We start from the raw sequence: 27,780 nt of genomic DNA on the forward strand, positions 1-27,780 counted from the left end.
TTCTCAACAGCGAGGGCTTTAAGCAGAGGAGGGCCGCATTTTCCCCCCTTTTTTCCCTTTTCATTACTTTTTATAATTTATCTCGAGTCCATACCTCCCCTAACTGCCCTGCCTTGTGTTTGTTTCACAGCGGGGTGGTCCGGCAAAGGGACGAGCGGCGCGTCCTGGCCGTGCGGACACCCAGAACAGCTGCTGGGCTCTTTCCCGCACCTTGCCGCTGTTACAGCACGGTGCTATTCTGTTTCCTGATGCAGGAGAGGTGCGTTTGGTGCTGATAGATTATTTGTTTCTTTTTCTCTAGGATTCAGCATTGTTTCCCCCCCCCCCCCCCCCCCCGTAGCAGGAAAATCTCATAACCCCACGACAAAAAAAAAAAATAATAATAGTAACAACACAGAGAATCCCCTAAAGCACCTTTTTTTTTTAAATCTCCAGGGACACTCCATGGGAGGGGGGGGGGGGGGTTGGTGCGCGTCCCCGCACGCCTCCCCCGGGCGCGCCCCCGAGGGGTCAGAGGGCGGGCGCGCGCGGGGAGTAGGGGGGTGTGTCCGCTTCGGGGTGACGTCACCGGCCGCTTCACCAATGGTCGTCAGGGAGCGGGGAGCCGGCAGCCAATGGGAGGCGGGGCGGGTCCGTGAGTGGCATTAAGGGCGGGCTCGGCCGGGGCTGGGGGAGAAATGAAGTTGTGCTAAAAGGCTTTTAGCCGGAAAAGAAGTTATTAGGGCATTTCTCAGTCGCAATTAGGGCTTCTTCATTAAGCCCACCCCCACCCAGTATGTGAGAGGGAGAGTCGGGCAGCCGATAAAGGGGCGGGAGGCGGCAGCGCCCGGCTGCCCGCCGGCGTGGGGAGCCGCGACGGGCACCGACCGCGCCCCCGATATTAATGAGCCAATTAAAGAGGGGTCCGCACCCTGGCAAGGCTCGCTGCGGGCTGCCCTGCGAGGGGACACCAGGTAGGTGCAGGGGGCCCGGCCTCGGGGGGGCTGGGGAAAGCGCAAAGAGGTGCGAAGTGAGGAGCGAGGCTGGGTGCTCCCGCCGAGGGTGGGAGGAAATAGCGGTAAAACCTCAAATTTGGCTGGAAAAACGCACGAAGTAACTGCTGTGCCGGGCTGCGGTCGGCAGTGAGTCCTTGGCTCCGAGAGGGGAACCACGGGGGCAGTGGGATTAATGCAACAAGCAGGGGGGAGAAAAAAAAAAAAAAAAAAAAAAAAAAAAACCAAGGAAATAAATAAACAACAAAAGCAGAAAAGGGTACCTGGGCTAGGTTTTAAAAATTATTATGATGATGATTTCTGGAGGCCGCGGCGCTGAGTAGCGGCGTGCTCACCCGCCACCACCGCTCTTCTTCCCGCAGAGGCTCCTACGAAGCCGCCCGCGGAGGCCCCGTTCCGGCAGCGGATTGCGGGAAGACCGGGATTACCATGACCCACTTCGAGGAGAGTCACTGTCCGCGATGAGCAGGAACAGAGGCCCGAAACACCTCGTTTGGCTGCTGTGTCGTGCCACGGGCTTGTAGTTTTTTTTTTTTTTCCTGCAGTTGCTTGGAGTCTCTGAGCTGCACTGGATAAATGCCTTTCCCCCTCGAGTGACTTTTCAGAGAATATTCGTTCTTTTGAAGAACACCACTCCGCTCTTCGGCACTTTGTTCCATTTCACCGAACGGTTTCTCTGGGCGGCGGCCGTTCTCCCTCCCGATGCTCCGGGACATGAACCGCAACTGAGCGCTCCCCTCCCACTTTGGATGAAGCTCCGGAGCTTAAATTTTAGGAAGGAAAGGGGAAAAAAACACGATGAAAGAGAAGTCCAAAAATGCTGCCCGGACTAGACGGGAGAAAGAAAACAGCGAATTTTATGAACTGGCTAAATTACTGCCCCTGCCCTCGGCCATCACCTCCCAGCTGGACAAAGCATCCATAATCAGGCTCACCACCAGCTACCTCAAGATGCGGGTGGTTTTCCCGGAAGGTAGGTGGGATGGATCTCCCCTGTGCTCCCCTTCTCATCCAGGTGCCACTTGGGCCGAACTCTGGGGGGCCGAGCGCTTTCTGCTGCTACTTCTCCCTCCCGTGAATGTTGTCGCTCCGTTCGTATGACAGTTCTGCTGGGGGCTGAGGGGCTTCTACCAACGCAGAGCCAACAGGAGGTTTTCTGTTCTCATCCGTGCGGCGGGCATCGCCGCAAGGCAAATGGGGGCGATCCCCCCATTTATAGCTGTACGTGGGGGAGCTAATATATGGGTAAATATTTACATAAGCCTATGCAAAGTCCTAAAGCCTTAGGTGCGGTGTGCAGGTATAGGGCGTGCTCCCGCAACGGATAAGCCAAGCACAACGTATCACATCGTAAACCCACTATGTCCCGATCTGAGGATCTCTGAGGCCGTCTGAGGGCGTTAATAAACCTCGGGAATTTTTCACAGAATGATAATACTCGGACGCATCCAAGCCCTTTTAACGATGTGAACAGAGGGCCTGCAGTGAGCTTCACTTTGACTCTCACTGGGCAGAGCCGGCCGTCGCGTCCTCAGTTCCAGCTGCTCCCGGTGGCGCTGAGCCGCCTCTTGGGGTGGCTGGAGAGGCTCCAGAGAGTAGAGCGCGTGTTAAGGGGCCGAGATGAAGTTCTGCTCTGCTCTCGGTCTGTCGCTTCTGTAAGATGTAGGAAAAACAAATTCAAAACGATTCACGAAGCTTTTATTTAGATTGAGATGTTTTCTGCCTGGAAGAGATGGTAGTGAGAAAGAAGACTGAGGGGTCTGATTATTATTATTATTATTTAATGATTTATCTAAAAATCAAAATTAATCGTTCGTTGAAATGTATGGATACATAAGAAACCCTATAATACGGACTTTGCATTTACTTCGGGTCTGTCGGTAATGGTTCGTGAACCCAGAGCGGGTACGGGGCCTGTCCTGGTTTGTTCTGTTTGTTTGTTTTGCTTTTAACCTGACTCAGACCGGGAAGGAGCGGTCTTAACTCGACTTTTTAAAGGTAAATATTCGCTCGGGCCTGGAGACGTCCCGTGTCGTCCCCCTCCGCCGCCCCCCCCCCCCTCCCCCCACCCCCACCAGCGCTGCGTGAGTACACAGAGCCAAAGGCATAGCAGTCATTTCCAACGTAGTGTATCCTGTAGCCACTTCTTTAAGCAACGTTTTGTATCTCTGAGTAACTTAGAACCAAAGAATGGGATAAGTGGGAGTTATAACAACTGAAACCTTAAAAAAAAAAAAAAAAAAAAAAAAAAAAAGCGGGGGGGGGGAAGGAGGTTGGGGGGGAAAGGGAAGAAAAAGTTAAAACTCTCATGAAACCACGTTGCCGTTCTATGCGATCTGTCGCAAGGAAATGAAGCTGTCCTTTAATACTGTCAGCGCACACTTTATAAAAAGAAAGCTATGGCCAACTCCGCAGCCCGCGATGTTCCTAAAAGGATTATTAGCGGTGATCTGTCAGCTCCCGCCGTCTCAGCGGGCCGCCTTCCTGCGTGATTCCGAGCGGCTCTCGTCAATTACCGCCGCCGATGCAGCGGGGCTGTTTGATCAGACGAAGCATATGGTGTTGCTTGTAGGCTGCGAGTAATCACGGGCGGAGAAGAATGGCCGGGCCCCGTCCCGGGCGACAGCGCGGGATGCCTCAATGCCCCGGGGAGCCGTGCGGCGGGGGGCGCGGGGCCGGGGCCGGCAGCTGCGGCTTTGAGCAGGGAGGCGGAGAGTGGCGGCGGGACCTCCGCGGCCTCGCTACGGGGGAGCTGCGAATGGAAAGAAGCCGCCGCCGAGGGGGTGGCCCCGCGGTGCTGTCCGTGCTGGGGGGTCGGAGCGGTTCCGCAGGCACTTGCCAGTATGTGGGAGGCCCTCCCTCCCCGCTTGGTCTGGGCACGCAGAGACAGCCAGAACCTGCGGAAGGCGGTAGATGCGGCAGGGGACGTTCTGTGGTTTTTCCCGGGGAGGGCAGAGCTGCGAGCGCTGGGGCGCAGCCCGGAGCCGGCCGAGGGCGGAGAAGCGTGGGCTCGGCCGAGCGGTGCGGTTCTCCGGCGGCCCGCTCGGAGCTTCCCTGCGCGGGGCCTGATTGAAAACGGTGGGAATAAATGTACGGAACGACATAGGCTCCTCAGCGGAGGAAGTATCGGTGGGCGTCCGTCTGCGAGTTTGGACATCTGAGGGGCTCCTATGCAGGAAGGAGGAGGTTGGATGCCAGGGTCACTGTCAAAACAGGAGGTTTCTGCCAGGGACGTGCCCGCAGAGCCACGCAGCCGCTCAGCACCGTTTGGTTTCCGTTTCACTGTCTGAAATGGCGATGCAAAGCGGTGGCACCGGGTGAGCGCGGCTCTGAGGGAGCGCAGTGCGGAGTTTCAGCTGCAGCTTTGCGATTCTCTCTCTCTCCGAGGAATGCAGGACTTGACTCGGGCCCGGCACCCCATTGCCCTGCCCCGAACCTCCCGAGAAAACTGGCAAAGACGAAATGTGCCCCGCGGCCGGCTGCTGAAACTCCTCTGGCTTGGGAGGAGAGAGCCTGTTTCGCTTGGGGTCGGCTTTGGGGAAGATAATGTGGAGAAGATCTGCTAGATAGCTGAGAACAGTGGAAAGAGCTTTTTAAATTCTTTTTATTGAAGGAGAAAGAAAAGAAAAGAAAGACAGATGAGAAAAAGATAAATACCTTCCTAATAAACTCAGTCCAGTGTTAACGTTCATGGGGGGGGAAAAAAATCCCTGACATCTCAGTGTAACAGTGAAGGCAACGAAAGTAGCATCAAAATCTGATGGAAATAAATCCGGGGGCGAAAATAATTTTCTTTACCTGAAGATGCGATTTAAGCAGGTGTCCGAAAGTGAAGGCGGGAAAAAAAAAAAAAAAAAAAAAAAAAAAAAAAAAAAAAAAAAAAAGTGACGCTCTGTATACACGTATATTTAATTAAGGAATATTTCCAGGGTCCTGTTTTCCTCACCCGAACAAGCAGTGAAGGACTGTTTGCTTTTCTGTCCTATGAAGACGGATCGCTCCCACGCAGAGGCGTTCGCTTTCCCAGACAAAATCAGCGACCGCGTTTACGTAAACTTTTGCCTAACATTTCTATATTGAATCTCCTTATCTTGTTTTATTTTAAATGGGGGAGTGCGGGGGGAGAAAAGCAGGAAAACAAAATCCGTTTCCCACGTGGATAGGTGATTTAATGCTGTTTTTCTTGCTGCTAAGGGAAATGATTGAGCATTGGGTTTCAGCGGTGATTTTCGTACAGAAGTTTTTCTCATTTAAGCCGCAGTTTACTCTGCGCGGTACCTCTCTGTGCTTAAGTCGAGTTTTGGTTGAACTTAACATGTGAAGTACAGAACTGAACTCTTAGCGCGAGAGCTGACAAAGGCACTTTAACGGGTGGATACAGTCAGATTTTCCTTACAAACCCCTCTCTCTCCGTAGGGCTCTGTTAGTGCTGAAGGACGTTTGCAACTTGTGTGTAAATAGCGTAAACCCTTTCCTCCACTGTTCGTTCGGGTAAAGCGATATTTGCGTTTGCGTCTTCCCTAAAACCCAGAAGTATGGATGTTGCGCTCAAAAATTTGCCTTTCCCCCCCACCCCCCCTCCGCTGTGGGCTCCGTTTTGTTTGCATTTAGGAGGGCAGCTCCATTACCCAAACGCTGCGATTTCTCTCCAGTGCGGCGAATCGGTGTTATTTCCACGGCCGCTCCCCCAGCAGAGCCGTTTGTTCAGGCGGCAGAACTCTGCCTCCCTCTTACAATTATTTTTCTAAAGGAAGCGGGACGCTCGCTTCTATGCGCTTCAAACGAACGCATCTGATTTACCGAGATAATAAATCTTGACGAAACCTCGCTAATGGCATCCGCAGGCATGAGCAGCTTTTTTTTTTTTTTTTTTTTTTTCTTTTCTGCCTAAATTCGCTGCTTCTGTTCCATCTGAACCCTCCGACGGCGACTCGCTCCCTCACGGAAGCCTCATTTGGCAGAGATTTGGAGTTATCATTAACCGCCTCCTGTTAAATTAAGTGAGAAATCGGCCCGGCTGAGTGCTAGGAGGTGGCATAGCAAGGGCTGCTGAACGACACCGTTCCTCGAGGCAGCCTCGCTGCCCCTCCGCCTTTGCAGGGAAGCTGTGACAAAAGGCGGAGGAACTGCGCTCGGCCGGGGTGCCCCGAGGTCTCCCCGCTGCCGCATGCGGCCTCCCTGGGGCCCTCCGAAGCCTGGATCCCTCTGCGGGAGGTTTGGGCTGGGCTCTGCGCTGAGTGCTTTTGGAAGGGGGGGCGGCCGATGGCTCTGCCGTTTTTTCTCCACCGTGAATTCGGCTCGCGTTGAGGTTGGGGTAATGGTGGTAGCCACTTGGAAACGCTGGCAAATCAACGCCAAGAAGATAAGAGCTCCTTTCTCCTGTCCTTCCCCCCCCCCCCCTCCATCCCCTTTTATACCCCCCCTCCCTACACTCCCCCCCGCTACGGACAGACAAAGAAGACTGTCGAGGTTGTGGTCGGGGCTGCGCTGCGGATGCTCACGGAGGGACTGGGAACCCCGAGACCCGCGGGGCTGTCCGTGCCTCTCGGAGCCTTCTGCCGCTGCGTCTCGGCCCAATTTACAGTGACTGAGCGCAGTCCCGCTTGTTTGGGACTTAGGGGAGTTCGGCAACGATATCGCGATGCCAGCCGGTGCCTCCATTGGCTGCTGCCATGAGAGCTCGGAGCGACCCAGCGGGGCGGGGAGGCAATGCTCCAGCGGCACGGAGCTGCGGCGTTGGCCGTGGGTCCGTCCGATGTAGGCGGCGTGCCCGGCGCTGGGCGGGATGCGCACGGGGGGACGGAAGGCGCTTCCATCGGACTGCCCGGTGCCGTCCTCCCACCAAAGAGAACGAGGAACTTTCTGCCACTTCCCTCACTTTTAAATGTGGGAAAAAGGCGATTTCCCGTGGAGAAATGCTGAAAAAGCTATGACTCAGCACTCGCAGACCGAACTGCACCAGCGCACGTTCAGCGCAGTTTGAGCGCAGCCTCAGAGCGCGCAGTTCAGTAACGGGCGTTGTTAGCAAACTGAGCAAAGCCTGTCCCTAATGCCGCTGCTATTTTGTTTTGTCATTTATTTATTTATTTATTTTCCTTTCTTCCTTTCTTTCTCCTTCCCTCCCGCTTCCTCCCCCCCAGCCCCCCAATGGAGGACATCTTCTAGGTCGAATTGTTTACCTTCTCAGGAAAAAAAAAAAAAAAAATCCTCCAGTGGAGGAGGTTGTTAGATGGGAGCCTATAATCTATATCTTGTTGAGAGTATAAAACTCATTCCGAAAGAAAAGCTCGATCCATTTATTTTTGCTGCTTGCAATAACACAGCTGGATGATGCCTTGAGCTTGCGCTGCACGATTGCTCATCATTCATTCGCCAAGAACCGGCCTAAATGGTGCCTGTGGGATTAGGTCAATTTTAGTGGATCTACTTCGCCTCATTTGGTTACTAATTGGTTTCTTGTTTTATAAATCGAAATCTCATTTTCAGGAAATTACAAAGCCCATGCAGCCAGTCCATTGAGGTAATCCGTGGGTCGGGAGTATTTAAATGGAAATGGTTCGACAATGCATCAAGTATTAAGCAACAGTAAAACTTCGCCTCTGTTTCCACATGAAATGTGAGCTCGCGAGCTCCTTAGATCCATAATAGATACATCGCTTCTAAGGCTACTTATGTAAATATGATAAACCGGACCCCGGCGGGGGAGGGGAGAAAGCAATTTTTATCTACAAAGGTTAATGTGGCATATCTTGGAAATCTTCCAAAATAGATTATGTTTTGCTTTGTCTTCGGCCACTTTAGCTGGGAAAATCCTTTGCCTAAAAACGGTTTAGTTATCCTTTCCCGCACAAAGCTGCTTGTTTCTATTCCAAAGCCATTATTCCGTTGGCTCTCCAAATTACAAGAGAATCTTTAGATCTTGTTTCCAGCGTAATCCTGAAGCAAAAGGGAGAGCTGATTTCCTTGTTTTGTTTTAAATAGACAATCAAAGGATTTGAGGAATTTTCTGCGGTAGGTCAAGTGCAAGATAGCTCAGTTTGCTCCCCCGATAAAAGGAAATTGGATGTTAAAGTGAACGGAGGGGAAAAAAATAATAAAAGGGGAATATTAATGGAGGGGTTTTCTCTTATAATCTCTAAAGGCAGTATTTAAAGAGCGTCGGGAGAGCCCGCCGGTCTGGGTTTGTCAGTGGTCTCCGGCTAGAAAGTGCTGAAGCATCTGGGCGATGCGAAGTGTCTCGAGTGTTAGGATTGCCAGAAGCTGGCTCAGGTAGACGAGTGAAAACGTTTAATTATGAAACATTAACAGCCGCGGCCAAACAGCGTGAGATTTCCACCCGAAGCATAACGAAGGGCTCAGTGCTCCGTGAAGAACGGCGTTCCCGAAAGAAGTTAACCTGTAATGTCGACGAGCTGTTCATTAACCCGCAGAGGTCGGGTTGTTTTCCCTTTTAGAAGGAGAGTAATTAGAAGCCGTAAACCTAGATTAATAAACAACTTAAAACCTAGGCGAAGAGCGCAGCTTTAGCCCAGAACAGGAAAACTGTTATTCAGATTTTCCTTCCAGTGCGGGAAGCTCGCAAGGAGCGGCTTCGACAGGGCGTCCCGGAGTTCGGGGAAAGCAAAGATACTGCGGTTTCTCTTCTCCCTTTCCCTGGAAGCCGTGCGAGATGTGTCAGCTCCTGACTGGCTTCGGTGGGAGTCCCCGGTGGGAGACAGATGTGCCCCCGGGCAGCTCCGCTGGGGAGGGCGGCAGAGCGACTGCACTTCGGGGGAGGGAGGAGAGCCCTGGGGCTGGGGACAACTTCACCTTGTCCCCGTTAATTGGCGCGGAGGAGTTAACGGGAAGGATCTTATCTCCCGCTGGCGCTCGGCGAGGGGTACACGCGGGCAGGGGCCGGGACGCAGGGATGCTGCTGGCTTCTGAGGGCCGTGGGTTAAAAAGAAGGGAGAAAAGGTGAAGAGGCGGGCGAGGAAGGGGCAGCTCAGGATGCCCTCTCCGTTCGCCACGCCCGGGTGTCGAACAGAGGTGAAGGCGCTCGATATCAAGGGATGCCCGCTCTGCCCGCTGCCGCTTAGCGTGGAAATCCCCAGAGAAAGCGGGCTCGGCTTCCCGAGCCCGTGCTGTAGGAGCAGACCTTGCCTTCTCCTGCCGTCAACCAGCATTTCTGTACGTTTTGGGTTTTTTTATTTTTTCCTTCTTGCTTGATTCTTATTTAGTCGCGTAAGCTTAAAATGCTCCGTTTAAAATGATTTCAACAACAGCATCGTTAAAAAGCGCTGCCTATAAATAGATCTACTCCGGCCGAGTAATTTTCCTGCAGCTCTTGTTCCTCCTCACTTTGCATAAAACGAACAGAGTCTGAAGCACAGGGCAGGTCCGTTCTGAGGCCGGGGGGAGGAGGGGAGCCTGGGAGGTAGCACACGCCCCTGGGCGCTCTCTTACGCGCTCCATGCAGCCAAGGGCCGCCCCGGGGGGCAGCTTTGTCGGGCACGCCGCTTCGCCCAGGTCTTAGGAACCAAATCCCCCGTTAACAAAAAATAGGTGTTTATCTTCCACGGGAAGTTAGATTTAAATTAATAAAATATCCATCAAAGAGGCTTTCCTGTGCAAGGAAATCACATCCCCGTTTCTCAACGGTTGTATGTATACCTGTTTTAAAGCGAGTTCAAGCAAAACTAAAATAATAAAAAATAAATAAGTAGAAGAGGTTCACTCCAGCAGACCAACAGGAGAGGTTTTGTCACCTCTTCAGTTTCCTTTCTGTGTGTGTCTTAACTGAACAGGACTGGGAGAAGCCTGGGGCCACTCCAGCCGCACCAGCCCGCTGGATAACGTCGGACGGGAGCTGGGATCGCATCTTTTGCAGGTACCACTCTGGGAACGACAGCCACGCCGTATTACCGATTAAAGAAATCAGTCCCGCTTCTGAGCTTTTAGTTGCCACCGTGACTAATTTTTAACCGTTCACGCGGTTAATTAAAAAAAAAAAAAAAAAAAAAAAAAAAGTGGGAAAGGAGGGACGGGACAGACGGACTCCTTTGTACAAAAGCAGTTCAGGTAGAGGAAGGAATATTAGAGTTACTGTATCCATGCTGTGTGGGATTGTGTGGGCTGTGACACGTCCTTAATAGATTGGGGGTCTCTTCTGCTGCCTCCGCACCCAGAAGCCCCATTTCCGTCTTCTGAAACGCGCTTGACAAATCATCCCGTCCCACACAGACGTTATTCACTCCGCGGGGAGGCTTACATTCCCCTCGTTTGCTTAACAGGGGCTTAAATCCCGGGGAGTTAGAAACGGGGTGGCAGCGCTCGGAAATTCTCGGGTGGTCATCAGCGGGAGTTCTGAGGGGTCACGGCTATCGAGGAGTCCTGCCCAGGGCTCCGTTTCCTTCCGGCTTTCTGAATAATCACAGCCTGAAAGAGAATACGTCTTGTCTAGAATAACCCCCTGGAGGACGGTACTTTATGTGTCGGTCTGTCTGTGTCCATCTCTCTATCTGTTGCTCCCTCTGCCGACCCTTTCCCCAGACGCTGGACGGTTTCATATTCGTGGTGGCTCCGGATGGGAAGATCATGTACATCTCGGAGACAGCCTCCGTGCACCTGGGCCTGTCTCAGGTAGGCTGGGGGCCGGCGCGGGAGGCGTCTGCGGAGAGGGCATCGGCGACGAACGCTCCCTTTCCCCCTCTTCCCCCCTTCCTCCTCCTCCTCCTCTCTCACAGGTAGAGCTGACCGGCAACAGCATTTACGAGTACATCCACCCCGCCGATCACGACGAGATGACGGCGGTGCTTACGGCCCACCAGCCCTACCACTCCCACTTCGTGCAGGGTAAAGCTTGTCCCCCCTACATCCCATCGTCCCACGTGGACGCGGACTCCTTCCCTCGCCTCTCACCTCCCCTCTGCCTGCCCTCTCCTCAGAGTATGAGATCGAGCGGTCCTTTTTCCTACGGATGAAATGCGTACTGGCCAAGAGGAACGCGGGGCTGACCTGCGGGGGCTACAAGGTGGGTGCGGGGGGTACAGCCTCGCCACGACACCGCGGGGTGGACGTGGATTGAGCTCCCTGGGCTGGCCCGGCTCGGCACTCTTTAATGTGGCACTGAGTGCCGCTTGCCCCAGGGGCAGCTCTTCGGTGAGGGCTCGGCCGTTTCCCATTGCTCCGCACGGGGCTCCTGGCCGGGCACAGCCCAGGCTGTTCTCCGACCTTGAAGCGGGAGACGTTGTGACACGGTGTAGCGCAAGAAAAAGGAAATCTGTTGGAATAGCTCCAGCAAGAGAGGCTTAAAATAGACAACTGAGGTTGGAAGTGCATAGCAGCAATATGCGGGGAGGAAACGTACCTAAAATCTATGCCTAAAGATGCATTCTGGATCGTGTCTGCTCTGTCTGTGTAATAGATACATCTTATCCATGTGACACACTCACACATGTAAACTCTCTCACACGCATCCACTCTTCATTACAGAGCTGTAACTGCCTTGGCACTTCCTCGTCTTCCCTTTGGAGAAGAATCATAAAAGCGTAGTTAGGAGGTGGTCCAAAAACCACTTAAGTCAGTGGAAAAAAAAATAAAAAAGAAAATAAAATCTTGTTGACTTTGACGGGCCCTAAATGAGAGTTCCGTATGAAAAAAAAAAAAAAAAAAAAAAAAAAAACAAAAAACCCACATCCCAACCCAAAGGAAAGCAGAAAGACGGGGGTGTGGGTAGGGGGGGTGGGGCCCCGGGGCGGCGAAGTTCACAGCCCCCACGCCCAGCAGTCGTGTGTCCCTACAGGTCATCCACTGCAGTGGCTACCTGAAGATCCGCCAGTACAGCCTGGACATGTCACCTTTCGACGGCTGCTACCAAAACGTCGGTTTGGTCGCCGTGGGCCACTCGCTGCCGCCCAGCGCCGTGACAGAGATCAAACTGCACAGCAACATGTTCATGTTCCGGGCTAGCCTGGACATGAAGCTCATCTTCCTAGACTCCAGGTAGTGCTGAGGCTGCCTCCAAATCGATTCCTCACCCCTTCTCCCGCTCCGGCCCCTCCTATCCTCCTCCCAACTGATGCAGGCTGCTCTGTCCTTGTAGGGTGGCTGAGCTCACCGGCTACGAGCCCCAGGATCTGATCGAGAAGACCCTGTACCATCACGTACACGGCTGTGACACCTTCCACCTGCGATGTGCACATCACTTGTGTAAGGATCTGCGCTCAGAGAACCTCACCTTGCCTTCTCCCTCCGCTAAAGGGCTTTGGCTGTGTTAGGGTCCACCTCTGGGCTGGGGGGAGAGTGGGCAGCACCGGTGGCGGGTGCAAACCCCTGTGCAAACCTTGGGCGTTCGGCTCACTTCGAATCCAGCTCAGGGAAAAGCCTTTTTTCTTGCTCCAAAAAGGCTGTGCCAGTGCATTTCAAACACTTTTATTCTCCTTCTATCGAGTCTCACAAATTATATCTGCTTGGCTAAATTTGCTGCAGCGGTGAGCCTGCTTCAGAGAGCAGCCCTTTATTCTATTTCGATATCACGATGACATTAATACATGGGTAGATGTATAAAAAGGATATTAATTTCCGGTAAGTTTCCTTAAGGGGAACGTCAAGAGAAGAGGTAAAAACCCAAAGCCACATTGAGAGAATTCAATCTAGACGACGATATGGTTGGGTGCTGGGTTCACAACCCCCCCCCCCCTCCCCGTACCCCCGTCCCTCCGCCGTGTTTGTCCTCGATCTCCTTGAAAAGTCTTTGCGATAGCAAAGGGGAAGGGGATGCCCGGTGCTACCCTTTCCTCATCCCTTTGCCACGCTTGGCGCTCCGCAACCCCCCTGAGCCCTTCTCTCCCCTCTCTGTCCCGCAGTGCTGGTGAAGGGCCAGGTGACCACCAAGTACTACCGCTTCCTAGCCAAGCACGGCGGCTGGGTGTGGGTGCAGAGCTACGCCACCATCGTGCACAACAGCCGCTCGTCGCGCCCGCATTGCATCGTCAGCGTCAACTACGTCCTTACGTAAGTTCTCTCCGCGGGATGCGCCCGGCAGGGCGGGTTGGGCACCTGCCGCTGCCTCCGGCCCCGAGCCTCAACGACTGGAAGGGGGCGGGGGGGTTGAAACACACTGAGGAGCAGGGCGCTTACATCTACATGAAGACTTTCCTTGATTCTTCCCTTTCGAGAACGGAGATTTAGAGGTTTTGGCACCCGCAGATTTTCTTGCTCCCCCTTCCCTCTCTCTCTTTTTTTTTTTTTTTTTTTTTTACAGTTTAAATACACTCAGCATTAAATAAAATTTAATGCAGCGTAAAAAAAGAAAAGAAAAGAAAAAAAAAAGGTTTTCACGTACGGAGTTATTTATACTCAACAAACAGGACATCTGTTTTTCTTTTCAAAAATCTGGGGTTTGAAGTTCTTAATTTCATCCAGAGTCTCTATCAAAGCTCCGAGGTTTCTTTTTTGTTCTTGGAGAGCGATCCTTACAGCGAACCACAAAGAAAGTTGGTGATCAGAAGGGTCAGCGAAACTGAACAAAAATCAAGATAAAATAAAATCGAGAGAAAAAAATAACAGAGGGACTGCTTAGATACTGCCTATCTCAACGCATCCCCTCGTATTTGGGGCTCGCCGGGCAGGGCTCCGGCTGTGCTGCGTGCATAGAGGCACGCAGGGCGGGGTGATCTCTTATCTCTGCAGCATCTCCTCTAGCCGCAACCGCTTTGAGATGAAGGGACGAGAGGCCGGACCTTCCCAAAGCTGCGGCAGAGGCAGCGCAGTGATGTCTCCTTTCTCGGGTCTGCGCAGCACAGGTGGCGATCGGTTTGGTGGCCGCTCTACTGAAATGCAGCGGCTCCTTATGTTAAGTGTGAGCACCTGCACGAGGAGCTGCAGGGCAAGAGGTCAGTGCACCGTAATGCTAGGAACCTAAAAGCAGCTGACGTACTGGTTTGGCTTTCTACCAGCAATTCTACGTGCTTTTCCATGAGTACCTGAGGTCAGCGGTCATTTCACTTCCCTTTGGTAGCAACAGAGCGAGTATAAACCCCTTGTTTCTCACACCTCGAGAGGTTTTGGGCTGCTGGGGGCCACGCCTGCAGCTGTCCCCTTGCAGAAGCCCGCACTCCTCTGCCTACCCGGGGCTGCTGCGGGCACAGGGCTGGGCTTTCCTCCCCACCTCCGAGTCGAGCTCGAGGCGCGCTGTGGGGGAGATGGCTGCACCGAAATAGCGCGGCTCCTCCGCCCCGACCGACTTCCTGTCCTTTTGCTGGTCTTAGTATTTTTCTGCGTGCACGCGGATTTTAGAAACAAGGTTATATTTAGAGCTGTTTTCAGCCGGAGTGACATGTGGGAGGGCTGTGTGCGCTCTCCCGAGCTTCCCCTCTGAGCGGCTTCGGAGTAAGGCTGCTTCTCATCGACTTGAATATGGGCAGAGGGCAGAGCTGGAGTCCGTCAGGATCCATGGCTGCAACCATCAGTGATTGCAGGGGCACCCCGACTGCATGGAACCCTGATTTTGGTAGTGCAGATTGGTCGAGGTCTTACCCACTCTGACTGAGTCTCTGCAAGGCTGAGCACAGGTCCTGAGCACGGTGTTCAAAGTCTGCACGTGGTTAAGGCATTTAATATAAATTCTCTGGCTCCTAAAGCTTCTCAAGGATGATAGAGGCTCATTCCAGCAGCTCAGGGCTAGCTGAAAGGAGTGCGGGGGCAGCTTTTGGCACAGACCCTCGTGGTCAACTGAGTAGGCAGAAGAAAAAAAATGGAGAACCTCTGCATATTGCCCCTTATTATGGGAACTGAAGAGAGAGTTTGGAAATGGCAGAATTGCATGTGGGATTGCAGGATAGCGTCTGAAAGATGGGATGCCTCTCACCATGGTTCCTTTGAAAATAGGAAGTGCTGGTGTACAGTGAACTTGGGTGAACATACCAAAAGGGCCATCAGCTTTGGGCAGCATTGGACGTGTTCTTGAGGTTGCTGAAGGGGCAGCTGTCTGTTCCCTGGCATGGTGTCTTTCACTTGGGCAAAGTCCTGCAGAGGGTTCATTTACTCATGGCAGAAGAAGCTTTCTCTCACTCTGGGAGGAACATGATGTTTTGGGCAGGAGCAAACAGACGCTGGGTGGTATCGGGGCCTGCCCAGTCTGGGGGATCTGTGCCAGTGCAGGCTGAGAGGCATTGCCTCTTCTTAGAGCTCCCCTGAGCAGTATGTGGGAGGAAAACAGAAAGAATGAGAAAGGGTTTATGTAGAAGGACTCCTTCCTCAAACACATATTCAGTTAAGAAAATAAAAAAGGGACCATTTCCATCTTCCATAAATCCTAAGCTTTGCGAAAGTGAATTCCAGAACTGAGAACAAATGTTTTTAATAAGTATATATACTGAACTGGATAGGTACAGTGGCAAGGGCATGTGAGCAACAAGAGGGAAGGTTATTTTTTGTGTAATCAGTGTGTGTCAAAAAATTAATGTAAATGACCTTTAAGGATTTCAGCTTTGCTCTTCTTTGTATTCTGCTTGGCATACGCAAGCACAGACAAAGAATATCTGTTTCTTTTATTTGTTCTGTACACACTCTTGCCATATTATTGATTATTAGCTGTGCATGTTTATCACATAAAGGGACTTGAGTATGAGTCAATTAATAGAGAATGTAACTGCTGAAGTTAAGTTTATATTTAGATGGCAAACAACCTTCCTTTAAACAAATGGGTAAAGCAAAGTGCAAATCCTTTGACTTTTTGAGCAAGAACAAATATTATAATAATTTGTCCCTTGAGAAATCTAAGGAAGCTTTCCTATATACATTTCCTCGTTCTTTAGCTTTTGAAAGAATAACAAGAGCTGTGCCGTGTAGTGATAAAACCATGCAGCAATAAAATGGATTAAGTATTTAATTATGACTAATCTATGTTGATGATATAGTACATACAAGTTCCAGTTGCCCTCTTCACATTACGTTGTGCATCTGGCTGATTAGAAGCACAAATTGAAGTATGCGAGTTGTTTGAAAGATTATTTCACAAATAAATGCCATATTGATGAATGTTTTACGTAACAGTGTGGTAAATGCAATTTAGAATGAATTAACAGTTAATTGTATCTGCAGTCTTCATCTTTAAATTATTACTATTCATTGCTTTGTGTACTATCAGATTTAAAATAGTTGCATCAACATTGTGATAGCATTCTGTGTGGTGAGATGGACTTTGAAAGCTCTCCTCCCTGGCATATTAAACAGGGGAAGTCATGTTTCAGATGAAATTATAGCTCTTACAGTATTCTGGGACAATCACAATGAAATATTTCCATTGCTTTTCATAACCATCCTCTTTTTGACCTGTTTCTGGGACACCAGGTCTCACCCCTTGTTTCCTAGTCAACAGGAGCATCCATACATCATATTCCCATACTTTCAGTCCTGCTTTTCTTAAGCATTTCTCAAATCCACCTGTTTGGACATGTGGCAGAGTACACTCCTCAGCCCAAGGTACATGACTCGTATCTCTCAGGTGTGTGATGGAATGTGTAGAGTGAATAAACTGGGGAAGTTATTATAGCAGTAATACTGCACACCTTTACTCATTTCATTAGAGGAATGACTCATACAAGTAAGTGTAGCTATCTACTTTAATACTTGAGACGAGGCATGCTGACTTTAACAAGGTATTTTTTATTTTACTTTTTTCCTTCAGTAGTTGTAAGTAGTAGAAGCAAATCTGACCTGCCACTTTTTCCTTACATTTCTCTGCATTAATGGGAATTTTGACACTTCCAGTGCACAGAACTGAATCCCACCTCATCTATTCAGTCTGCAAAGCATTTTTCCTAGGACTAGAAAATCTGCCATCACTGGCATGATTTGATTAGCAAAGTAAATACATAATAGAATTGTTTTAATCAGTCAGAATTCTCAAGGAGCACATGCCTCAAAGAAAAAAAGCATGAAAGGATTCCTCTTGAACTATTCAATGCAATATTCTGTTTGTTTGCCATAGTTTTTATTGCATAGTTGTCTCCCTGGAACACTGTTTATATATTTCTTGCAAATAGGAGACAGGCTTTTCCAGGTGTCCACAATACGCTTCTGCAGTTCTTCTTTGTTCGTGTAGGGGCTTTCTTAGCTACCATTTATTTAATTCACTCCAAATTTCTATGCTTGTATTTAAACCAGGTGACGGTAATGGCTGAGGCACTAAAACTGTGTGCCAGAGTCTGCAGCCGCTGCTTTTTTGAACCCGGTTTTATTTGCTAGAGTGAGGATTAAAGGACTGCAGCTTAGATCCACAGGAGAGAACAAAAACAGTCATTAGTTTAAATGCATGCCTACTGATGGTCTCAGGCGGTGTGAAATTCGGGACTACAAGGAACAATCTGTATTCCAAGTAAGAAATGTGACTTGAAATGCTTTCCACTTCATCCTTCTCCCATTCAGTGTGCTGGCTGCTATGGCCTTTGGAAACTTGCTGCTTCCAAATGCTGAATTACAGATCTTGTAAAATGATTGTCTAGGGGTGAGACATGTTGAGCAGCAGATTTAGCAGCAATAGCTAAAGCAATTACTATCTCCATCTGCCTGCCTTGACTCCATTGACGAAAGTTCCAGGGCCCACTACAGTGATTCTTACTCCTAAAATGCCACAGTTAATGTCTCAAGGTAAACTGTCACAGATTTCGCTTTGCACAGAAGCACAGCACTGTGTGCTCGAGCACAGGTGTTTCTGCTAGAGGGAATGTTTGCACGTTACCCTTGCTCTGCCCCTCAGCACCTTGAATGGCAGAAACGAGCCTTGTGAACAGCACAAGCAGCTCTGGGTGCCCATGTCCCTTTTGGGGTCAGCCCCAGTGATCTTTCTACAAGACACAGAGGTGGAAAGCACAGATTGTGGCACTGAGGGTTAAAGTCAATTACACTATCATAGTTCAGAGCGCTGAATCCAAGCAAGGCCATTGGAAGAGTGTCTGCTGGTTTTGCCACATGACATTTGTATCCAGTCTGAATTGTATCAGTGGCTGTGCAGAAGAAGCAGGCCATGCAGTTGAGCTGCTTCCAAAAGGTACTCTTCCACATTATCATGGAACGTGGGCACAGACTTGATTTAGTGATGGGACTTGGTAGATCAGGGTGATGATTGGGCTTGATAATCTTGAATGTCTTTTTCCAAACTGGCTGATTCTATGATTCTGTTATCCTGCCAGTTCTCAGTACACAACTGAGTGCTGAACTGGCTCCTAACAGCAGCAGCATGTTCCTTCAGCAGGTTTACAGTTTTACTAGCTCTGTTTCTGTTTCCTTAATCTGTTGCATGTTTGCTCTTTGCAGCATCTCTGTACTGCTGATTTTCATGTTGTTTCACTGTAATTACCATGTGATGCAACAGGTGTGATAGGTTACTTAGCTGCTTCTGTAGTAGGTTCTTCCCTCTACCTTAAGGTGCTCTTGCTAGTTCTTATTCATACGCAAGAAACATGGCATTTAGAAATGTCCTAAATTAAGTGCTAACAAATAAATCTCCTTTGTCCGTTCAACAGTGGCAAGTATCTGTTTAAAATCTAATTCTCCTTCCCTCACCTCTCTTTTGTACTTTACAGCATGGGCTAGGCTCCAGCACACATGTTCGTACTCAGTAGGTTACTTCAGAGGCAGCCCACTTGCTTTGATGACACTATTTATGGAGGCAGGCATCGCTCTGTGCGAACAAGGGTACAGAATCTGACCCCTCTGGAGGCTTGTGACGACTGCAGTCTGGAGTCAATCCCATGATCTTAAACACGCTTACACAATTTATTCCTCTTGTTGTTTTTTTTGCTGTCGTCCACTTAGTGCAATTAAATCACAGAAGTCCTGATTTACTAAATAATTTGAGCACATGTGTTGTGGTTTAACACTGGCAGGCAGCTCAGCACCTCACAGCCACTTGCTCACCCTCCCCTGGTGGGGAGAGAATCAGAAAGGCTAAAGTGTGAGAACTCAGGAGTTGAGACAAAGACGGTAGAGATAAAGGTAAAGAAAAAGCTGTGCACACAAGCAAGGCAAAACAAGGAATTCCTTCACTATCTCCAGTCGGCAGGCAGATGTGCAGCCACTTCCAGGAAAGTGGGGCTCATTGCGAGTAGTGGTTTCTTGGGAAGGCAAACATCACTGCTGTGAACATCCCCCTTCATTCTTCTTTCCTTCAGATTTTACTGCTGAATGAGTCACCATATTGTATGGAATATCCCTTTGATCAGTCTGAGTCAGCTGTCTCAGCTGTGTCCCCTCCCAACTCGTTGTGCACCTCCAGCTCCTTGCTGGATGGACCCTATTAGAAATAGAAAAGATCCCAAAGCTGTGTAAGCACTGCTCAGCAACAATTAAAACATCAGTGAGTTACCAACATTATTCTTATCCTAAATCCAAAATACAGCACCACCAGCTACTAGGAGGAAAATTAACTCTACCCCAGACAAAACTGGGACAACTTGGCTGGCTCTGAAAGTGCTTAGACATAACTTTCAGTGCATGATTATATGCTTGTGTACTCTGTTTTGAAATAAATAACTAAATAAAAACACACAAAAAAGCCAAAAAACCTTAGGCGCACACATAGAAATAAGAATATTTCTTGTCTTTGCCAAATAGAGATGGCTGGAAGGCCATGTTCATTACTATGTTGAATTGAGACTTAATGAAGAACAGCTGGAGTTTTTTAGCTACAAACCACTGTGTATAAATCTCGAGGGCAGCAATGTTGAAAATAACAGCTATTATCTGCTGAAGTTTCAGTGCAACTATGGAAACTCAAATGCCTGGTTCACTCAAGTCTGGCAATATCCCCTAGTATTGTGCAGCTACTTTGGCATCACCTACAGTGAAGATCTTTAAACCCATCCCCACATTCACCCTTCTCGTATCTGTGCTTTTGGTGAGAAAGCCAACATGGAGAGCCTGCCCTGAGGGCGGCTTTGTCACAAGTAGCCTGTGGCTTTCAGTTCTCTCTGTACAATGTTTGGCAGCTTGTAGCTCAAACTGTTGGTACAGAAAACTCTCTGACTTAGGACATGGTTAATGGAAACCCACCCAAAGGCATTACATGCTGTTTTTCTCTTGCTGTTTCCAAAGACTGTTTTGTACACAGAACAAATAAACAATCTTTATTGACTGTTTCACAAGGCATAACCAACTAGAATATTTGCTCAAATAATGGGTATGGGGATAAATAACCTACTAGCTTTTAAAAAATATTTTTATTTTGCTAGCATTTGTGGCCAAACTGCTGAATATTGTTCCCCCAGATAATATTGTTGATTCTAAGCTGTGATTAGGAGAGTTAAAGTATCATCTTTTGAAAGATAATCAACCTCCTTAGTGCTTCCTGTGAAAAACAGCAATAGGAGTGGAGGTGTGGCTTCAGTTCAAAGTAAATTATATACCAACAGGTGTGTAATTTAACATGGGAGTATGCAATCAGGGCTTCCATTCTTCCATTATCTAACCAGTTCAAGAGCGTTAACAGAGAATATGTATGGCACCATTGGCATGGGTATGATATGCTGGGTGGTTTGCTGCAAATGTGCTACAGAAATGGTCACCAAAAGCACAATAACTATTATATATTGTAATAAGCTGAATTTGTTGCATAAATACAAATCAAAAATACGTTTAGTTCAATGACAGCTTACCTGCAGTGTTGATCCAGAGACCATTGTAGGTTGGCAGTGGAGTTAATCTGTATGTATGCTGTGGACATTTGCACAGGAGCATTGAGTAGCCTAGTAAGAGACTCTCCAGGCACCTGGGTTTTGTGTGTATGTACACAGACAGATGTACGTACACACAATCTGAAAACAGATTGGCTAAAACCAGCCATGGTCCCCCTGCCTGTTTGTGACAAAGCAAGGACCAGGAGAACAAAGTTGCTAGCCAGAAGATAGATTTACATTTCATAAGAAGGTTGTAGATAAAGACTATTAAAAATTCTATTTTCTGAATTTGATAGCAGTGAGTTTAGCAGTAATTGTACAATATGTGGTAGTTTAACTTACTCTGTGGCCCAGAGGATCTAGGTGTCAACCCAACAAAGGTTATATTGTACAAATGTTAACATTTAATGGACTCACTTCATAGAATCATAGAACATCCCAAATTGGAAAGGACTGCCCAGGGGAAGCTGTTCTGGTGCCTGACAACCTTCTGGGGAGGAGACTTTTCCTAATCCCCAGGAGAGCAAAGGACCTCAGCTGCTCCTCATACATCCTGTCCTCCAGGCCTTTCATCATCTCTGTAGCCCCCTATTGGATGCTCTCTAACAGTGAATTATATGGTAGCACATAATAAATATATTATATACTTTGAGGAGATTGAACCAGTAATTAGCAGAAATGGAGTATTGCTAGTTACCTTACAGTCTTGTGATATCAGCTTTTCTGGTTGATATTTAAATCTTAAACATATTATATACGATATGTCTACAAAAGCTGGATCACCAAGAGAGAGTGATATGAACAGAGCCCTAAACACAAGTAAACAAATAATGTGGATGGGCTTTGGCTGCAGGAGAGGTTTGTAAATGAGAAAACAAGTAGATTAATTTGTAGGTAAAAATAATAATAATGAAAGTGACAAAACCCCATTCTTTTCAAATGCTAAAAAATACATGTAATTCCTTGCCCTTCTTTCTTCCCTTACCTTCAAGATTCAGTTGAAAAGCATTTCTTGACATATCATGGTTACTTGCTTTGTGGGCAGAGAATGACAAAGAATGACCTGGAGGGACAAAGTACTGTCCCTTGACTAAAGCTGAGGACCTCTAGACAAGCGAATGGGAAACACATTTGTTGTACAAAAATCTTGCTTCTTCTGAAGAAAGTGAAAGTCTTACGGCAAGAAAGGGTGAATCTGATGAAAGAGAAAGTGATCTACTGTAAGTGGGACCTCCTTGTGAAATGAGGATCATGAACCATCCTGGACTTAACATGCTTTTGCACCATGGGACCAAGTTGATCAGGAAAAGCAGGCTAGAATGATGGACAAGTATGTTATGAGGCATGCAGATAGGAAATTTGCCAAGAGGGAACTAACAGAATGAATGGTGAACCAATTTTTCAAGCACTTTGTTTTTTCTTAGATAAACCATTCTCTGGTCACAAAAGATAATCAGAAAGTCTGTCAAATGAGATATAATCCATCTTCTCAAAGAAGATTAAATTATCACAGTAAAGCTAATTAATTTTTTTGATGTGTTCATTTCAGGATTTTAGGAAGGTTCTTGCAACAAAAGCTTTAATTATGGGGACCACAAAGGAACTGATCAAACATGATAGATTAGAATAGATTCGCATTTACAGCAAACTTAAAAGTAATAACAAGTTGTCAGGACCACTCTTCATTGCACTGTTTTAAAGCAACTGTAGTACAAAATTACTGACCAATTTTGGTGAACAGTGTAACATAAGAAGCTAAACAGGATCAGATACATACTGATGGTGACTGTAGCAAATACTTTGGAAAGAGTTTTAAAATAGGGAAAGCATACAATAATGCTTCTCCAGCACTTTCTTTCAGCCTTCAAAAAGTTCAAAAGACATCCTACATAGAGGTGATACCTTTGAATGTATTTGTTGTCTGAGTTTTCATGTGTTGATAGCCCCACACTTCTTGTATTAGAAGGAAAAATGAACACCTGTTTCCTACATATTTTCTCTGTATCACTCTCAGTTTACACATCTTTCCTTGTTCTTCTGTTATCTCTTTTTCCTCCCAAGAAATCTCCTTATCTGTTCTGCATAGAGAAGCTGTTCCAAGACCATCATCCTTGTTGTCTCACTCTGAGGTTTTCAAAGGCTATGATCAGAGTATACAATATTTTTATCTAATCTTGTGCCATCACTTCAGTCACTGTTACAAAATACAGAGTAGTCAATTTTCTTTAAAGTTTCTTTTCTGTTTCAGTCATTTTCCTAGCCTGGAGCTGATCTGAGGCTCTTATCTCTAACACAGTACATAGATTTTAAAGTGAAAACACCTAACACCCTTAATGAAAATTATGAAGAGCTTGGTAGTTACATTGCTTGCATTACTGTTCTATAGTAAATTTCAAGATTTAAAAACTTGTTACTTTATAATTTCAGCCAAACAGTCATCAGCAGTCTTTCTCAAATTCTTTTGTCCAAGCCTATCATATAGCTATATGTCGTACTATTCCTGCTCAGTTGGGTACACAATAACAATAGTATTACATGTATTCAGTTAAGTATTTTTATTCATAGAATACAACTCAAATTTATTTTAGCAGTTTAAGTAAGTGAGTTTAATGTATATTTAGTCAAGCGTTACACTACTGAAGGCTTAAGCAGATTAGAAATAAATGACTCCAATTAAAGAACACGTCTGTGAAAATTGGTGTGTAATAGGCATGGATGAACTGTTTGCATACCAACTGTAAAGAAATCTTTAATTATTAACTATCTGGAAGAGTTTCAATCAAGGATTAATTGTATAGGACATAGTAAAAACATTTGTACTGAACACATGAAAATTTTGAAATAATAAAAACATGCTTTACCTCAATAGTGACATGAGTCTTGCTCTCAGACAATGTGTTTTATCTTTTCTATTTTTTTTTTTTTTCTTCTCTTGCATGTGGTAGATATGCAGCCAGGGGCGCATCTGAGATTTAGCTTAGCTACCATATGCATTGGTAATGAGAGATTATTCCTTCAAATAAAAGACTGGTTTAATAAGCGAGACAGACAAAAAATGTTCCACAAAAGAAGTGATTCCCATAGGAAAGTATTTTTTATCTAATTTTTACAGTTGGAATTCAGAAAGATTAAGGTAGAGATTCTTGGCAGTGATAAGATCTGGGCTAAATTTGACCTTACCCAAATTAGGAGTCCCACTGGCTTCCTTGAGGGTAAGCTCAGGCAAGTGCCAAGTGCTTTCAAAAACCCTGTGATATATGATTTGCACAGTGTGACACCAGCAGTTGATGGGAGGGTGAGAGTTCAATTCAGAGAAACTGGCTACTAGATCAGTGTCTTAAAGGTGTCAGTGGTATTCAAGGTATCTTTTTAATTTTAATTTTTATTTTTTCTAACACATAAAAATATTAAGAAGATGGAGATGAAAATCCACCCTATGTAAAAGCAGTCTGTTGTACTGCTGTCAGTCTGGTTTTCTCTGAAATAGAAACAATCTTACATGAGTATATCAGAATTTACATTTGTGTAGCACGAATTCCTGAGGGGATGCTCTGTACCTGTATGTGCACATGCACTGGGGTGACATTGTTTTACATGGAATGGTTGAAAAGGAGTATGTGGCAGAAAAAATAAGACTGTTTAAAGTTTCATTTAACAGGCCTTTGGTTTATCCAGAAATATTACCTGAGTGTTCAGGTGAACATAAAGTAATGGAAAACTCCAAATGTTTACAAAGAAGTCACTGCAATGTTTTAATCAAAGCTGACACTTATAAAGATGAGTCACAAGAGTTCTTCAAGGTTAAACGTGCCTTAAGATAAAATGGTGCACTGGGCTCTGTTCTTAACTGTTTTGTGGCCACTCAGAAAAGAAAGCATTGCAAGCTATTCACTTTAATTCCAATTGCTCATTATCAGGCAGATTACAACATATACAAATCCTTATAAGCTCCTGTCAAATACACTTCTCAATTTAGCATGACATTTACTAAACATACCCCAAACATGACTTCTAGATGATTGTGTTCCTGGGCACATTTGAAAGAAAGCACTCTGGTAAAAATGAATGTTATAGAATTAAAATCAGTTCTTCATATTTTATTTATTTATATAAAGCATTTTTGTCAGTGCTATATGTAACTAAAGATGATCATTATCTTTCTATGTAATTATCCTAGGATATCTTAGGCATTTTATTCACAAGCAATAATAAATCCCTGGTGCGTATTTTTTATCTAGAAAATCTAGTAAATAAAGACCAATGTAAAAAGAGCTCGTTTTGGAGCCAGAGATGGCTAGACATGTGGTTGGGAATGACAAACTGTACCTTCAGACTGCTGAAAACTCTGCTATACCATGATTATCTAGAGGCCAGGACATTTTATTTAACTCCAACTGACAGTTAAATGACTGCACTCTGAGACGAAAAACCAATCAGTGAAAATATAAAATTTCTCTGACAGTAGCTCTCTAGAAGATATCCTCAGGCATTTGTGTTACATGGTCTGAATAGGAAACTTCATGCTTCAATTTTCCTGAATGTATCAAATCCTCTAATTGAACTTCCTGGTTTGGTTTGCTCTATCTTTAAGAGCAAATACAGAAATATGATATCATGTACGTGAATCTCATGGCTGAAGAAGCTGTAAACTTTAAGTCAACAAGATGTAAACAGCTACTGTTGCTTATGCTATTTATGGGGATAAATAGGTGGTTGGCACTCAGTGAAGGGATCTAATATACAGATACTTCTCCAACTAGATGCAGTGCTTAACCATTAAGTGTCCTAGTAATAAACAACCACTTGAGAAATTTCTGGAGGGTCTTTTCAAACAACTTGGTGAGCTTTATGGGACTTTTCACTCAGTAAATTTTAAAGAGGATCACCAATTGCTGATGGAAAAACTGGGGCACAGAGTATCTCTGAGGCCACACAACTGAACGACAGTGTGGCTTCATAGCTTCATAGAGTGAAGTTCAAGAGATTTTTTTCCCACTTCAGTCTAGTATCATGAAGTTAGATTTCTTATACAAGTGAAGGGATGCATTGCTATTGTGATTGGTTCAGGAATATGATAAGGGGATTGCAAACTCTTCTCCTGACACGTCTCGTGAACAGATCGAGGCCTTTGTAAACATTTCTGAGACACATTGTACATGAACAGAGAACACAGCAGATGAGGAAACTGTCTGTTTTGTTGCACCATCTGCTGATTTAGAAAGCCATGATCATGACGAACAGCCAGAATCTGTTCTCTTTTCACTCATCTGCTGAATGGCGCTGTTAGTATTGCATGAGCTGGAGTGCAGAAATGTTAAAAGTTGCAAGCATTGTTTAAGAGTAGAAGAATAATATATTACAGTATTGTCATCAGATCAGATGAGGGAATGCTGAGCTTTTACCACCTTCATGGCTGATTTTCACTGGATTGCAGCAATTGCAAAATAGACTGAACATTAATGATACTAACACCTTTAGTTTTAAGTCATACTTTCTATACTGTTACACTGGCAGGAAAAAATTAATTTTCTCAATTTTTTAAAAGAAAATGCAGATAGGCATTCATATATTCTCTTTTAATAAATACTTTTTGTGCAGTAGAATAAATTACAAACGTATAATGTGCTCACAAGAAATAATAGTGTAACCAATTAAAATCACACCTTGATTATTTTGCATGAACAGTGCTTTCCTCTTTATTTCAGTGGTATGAACAATTGTACTTGTGATGTAGTAATTTGCTCCATTTAGGTCATCTAATGCTTTTACTTCCAGCTTGTACTTTGTTTATTACTTTAATATGTTTTAGGAATGAAGAGATGTAGGTTATCCCATGTTTGTCAAGACTGTATGGTCACTTGATGCCTTGCTACGATTTCCACTGAACAGCATGATTATTACATAGTTTTCAGATTATCAATGGAGGGAATAACACTAAGATCTGTTTCCAGTTGTATATTGGTTTTTTGACTGCTGCTGGACAGTACGAACTGAAAGATGCTTCTAATACAATAAGTTCATGTATGAAGACTGAATTTATGTAAATTTTCTTTAGAGCATCTAACATCTTTTAATGGAAAAAATGCATTGTAAATATTTGTCTCTTCATTGGTTATTGATGTATTTTCAGTTACTGCATGTATAGCTTATTCTTCCTTTCTCTCTGCTAAGACATCATTGTAAGCTGGCACTCTTCCTTATGGCTTTTGCAGATTTTTCAATGGGCAGAGCATTCTTTCTTCTTGTTCTGGAAGTTCCCATCTTGTTTTGCAGGTTATGCTGCTTATGAGAGAACATACATTAGATCTTCCTTTATTCTTGAGTGTGTTTGTCCTCCTTCTTAAGTTCATTTGGTTCAGTCTGAATATTTATTTTTCACTAATGGGTGTTATTTTGTTCTTTTCTCTGGAAAAGTTCTGGTCAGCTGCTCTTGGTATTTGAAAACATCTTTTTCTGGGTTTAATTTCTCTTGAATTAGGGAATCTTAATATTTTCAGTTAATATGCCATTTGCTTTCTAATGTTAATGTCTGTTCTCACTTTTGTTTTAGATTTTTTATTATGGTAGTCCCAAAGAGCCTCCTATTTCTTGAAGAAACACAAGTATAGAAAACCTCAATTTTTCTCTACAGTTTTGTCTTGGGCCTCCCTCCATTACTAATTCCAGACTTCCCAAAACTATTTCTAGCAATACTCTTTTCTCTCCCTCTCTCTCTCTTTTTTTTTCCTCTCCAACAAGTCTATATAGAAAACACTAATTTTCTTCAATTTCATGGTGAGTTCCAGTTGCCACAATTGTGTAAGCCTCTTTTGTTTGCCAGGAATTCAGGAGCTATGTTATTCTGATGCTCATTCACTGTTCCTTTTTGTCTACATGCTAATCAGCCATTACCTCCTTTTCAAAATGTTGTTAACCAGACTTTTCATCTTGCTTCATGCTGTATATTTTGGCAGTGATAGTAGGCAGAAAAAATCTTCTGTTGCTGATTTGTGAGCACTCTTTTCACAAGTCTTGCATATCCAGCTGGCACAGAAGTCATGGGCAGACAGATTGGTTTCTTCCATTACACACATTTCTCCTCCAGCTTTTGTCCTTCTCAGCCCATGCAGCTTGCTATAGCTAGATCCATT

The 27,780-nt window shown here is 46.1% G+C and overlaps 1 protein-coding gene across 1 annotated transcript in view; it reads left to right on the forward strand.

The window, feature by feature from the left end:
- Positions 1–709: 709 nt before the first annotated feature.
- Positions 710–27,780, forward strand: part of SIM1 (SIM bHLH transcription factor 1) — a 41,686-nt gene continuing 14,615 nt past the window's right edge. Inside the window, 9 exon segments of the mRNA XM_090135958.1 lie at positions 710–953; positions 1,355–1,965; positions 9,779–9,861; positions 10,419–10,613; positions 10,718–10,826; positions 10,919–11,004; positions 11,776–11,975; positions 12,076–12,182; positions 12,839–12,986. Of these exon segments, the coding sequence (XP_089992084.1) occupies positions 1,791–1,965; positions 9,779–9,861; positions 10,419–10,613; positions 10,718–10,826; positions 10,919–11,004; positions 11,776–11,975; positions 12,076–12,182; positions 12,839–12,986 (1,103 nt within the window). The 5' untranslated portion in view covers positions 710–953; positions 1,355–1,790.

The sequence above is a fragment of the Phasianus colchicus genome, chromosome 2 (genome assembly GCF_987193195.1).
Source record: "Phasianus colchicus chromosome 2, bPhaCol1.hap1.1, whole genome shotgun sequence".
Classification (NCBI taxonomy): domain Eukaryota; kingdom Metazoa; phylum Chordata; class Aves; order Galliformes; family Phasianidae; genus Phasianus; species Phasianus colchicus.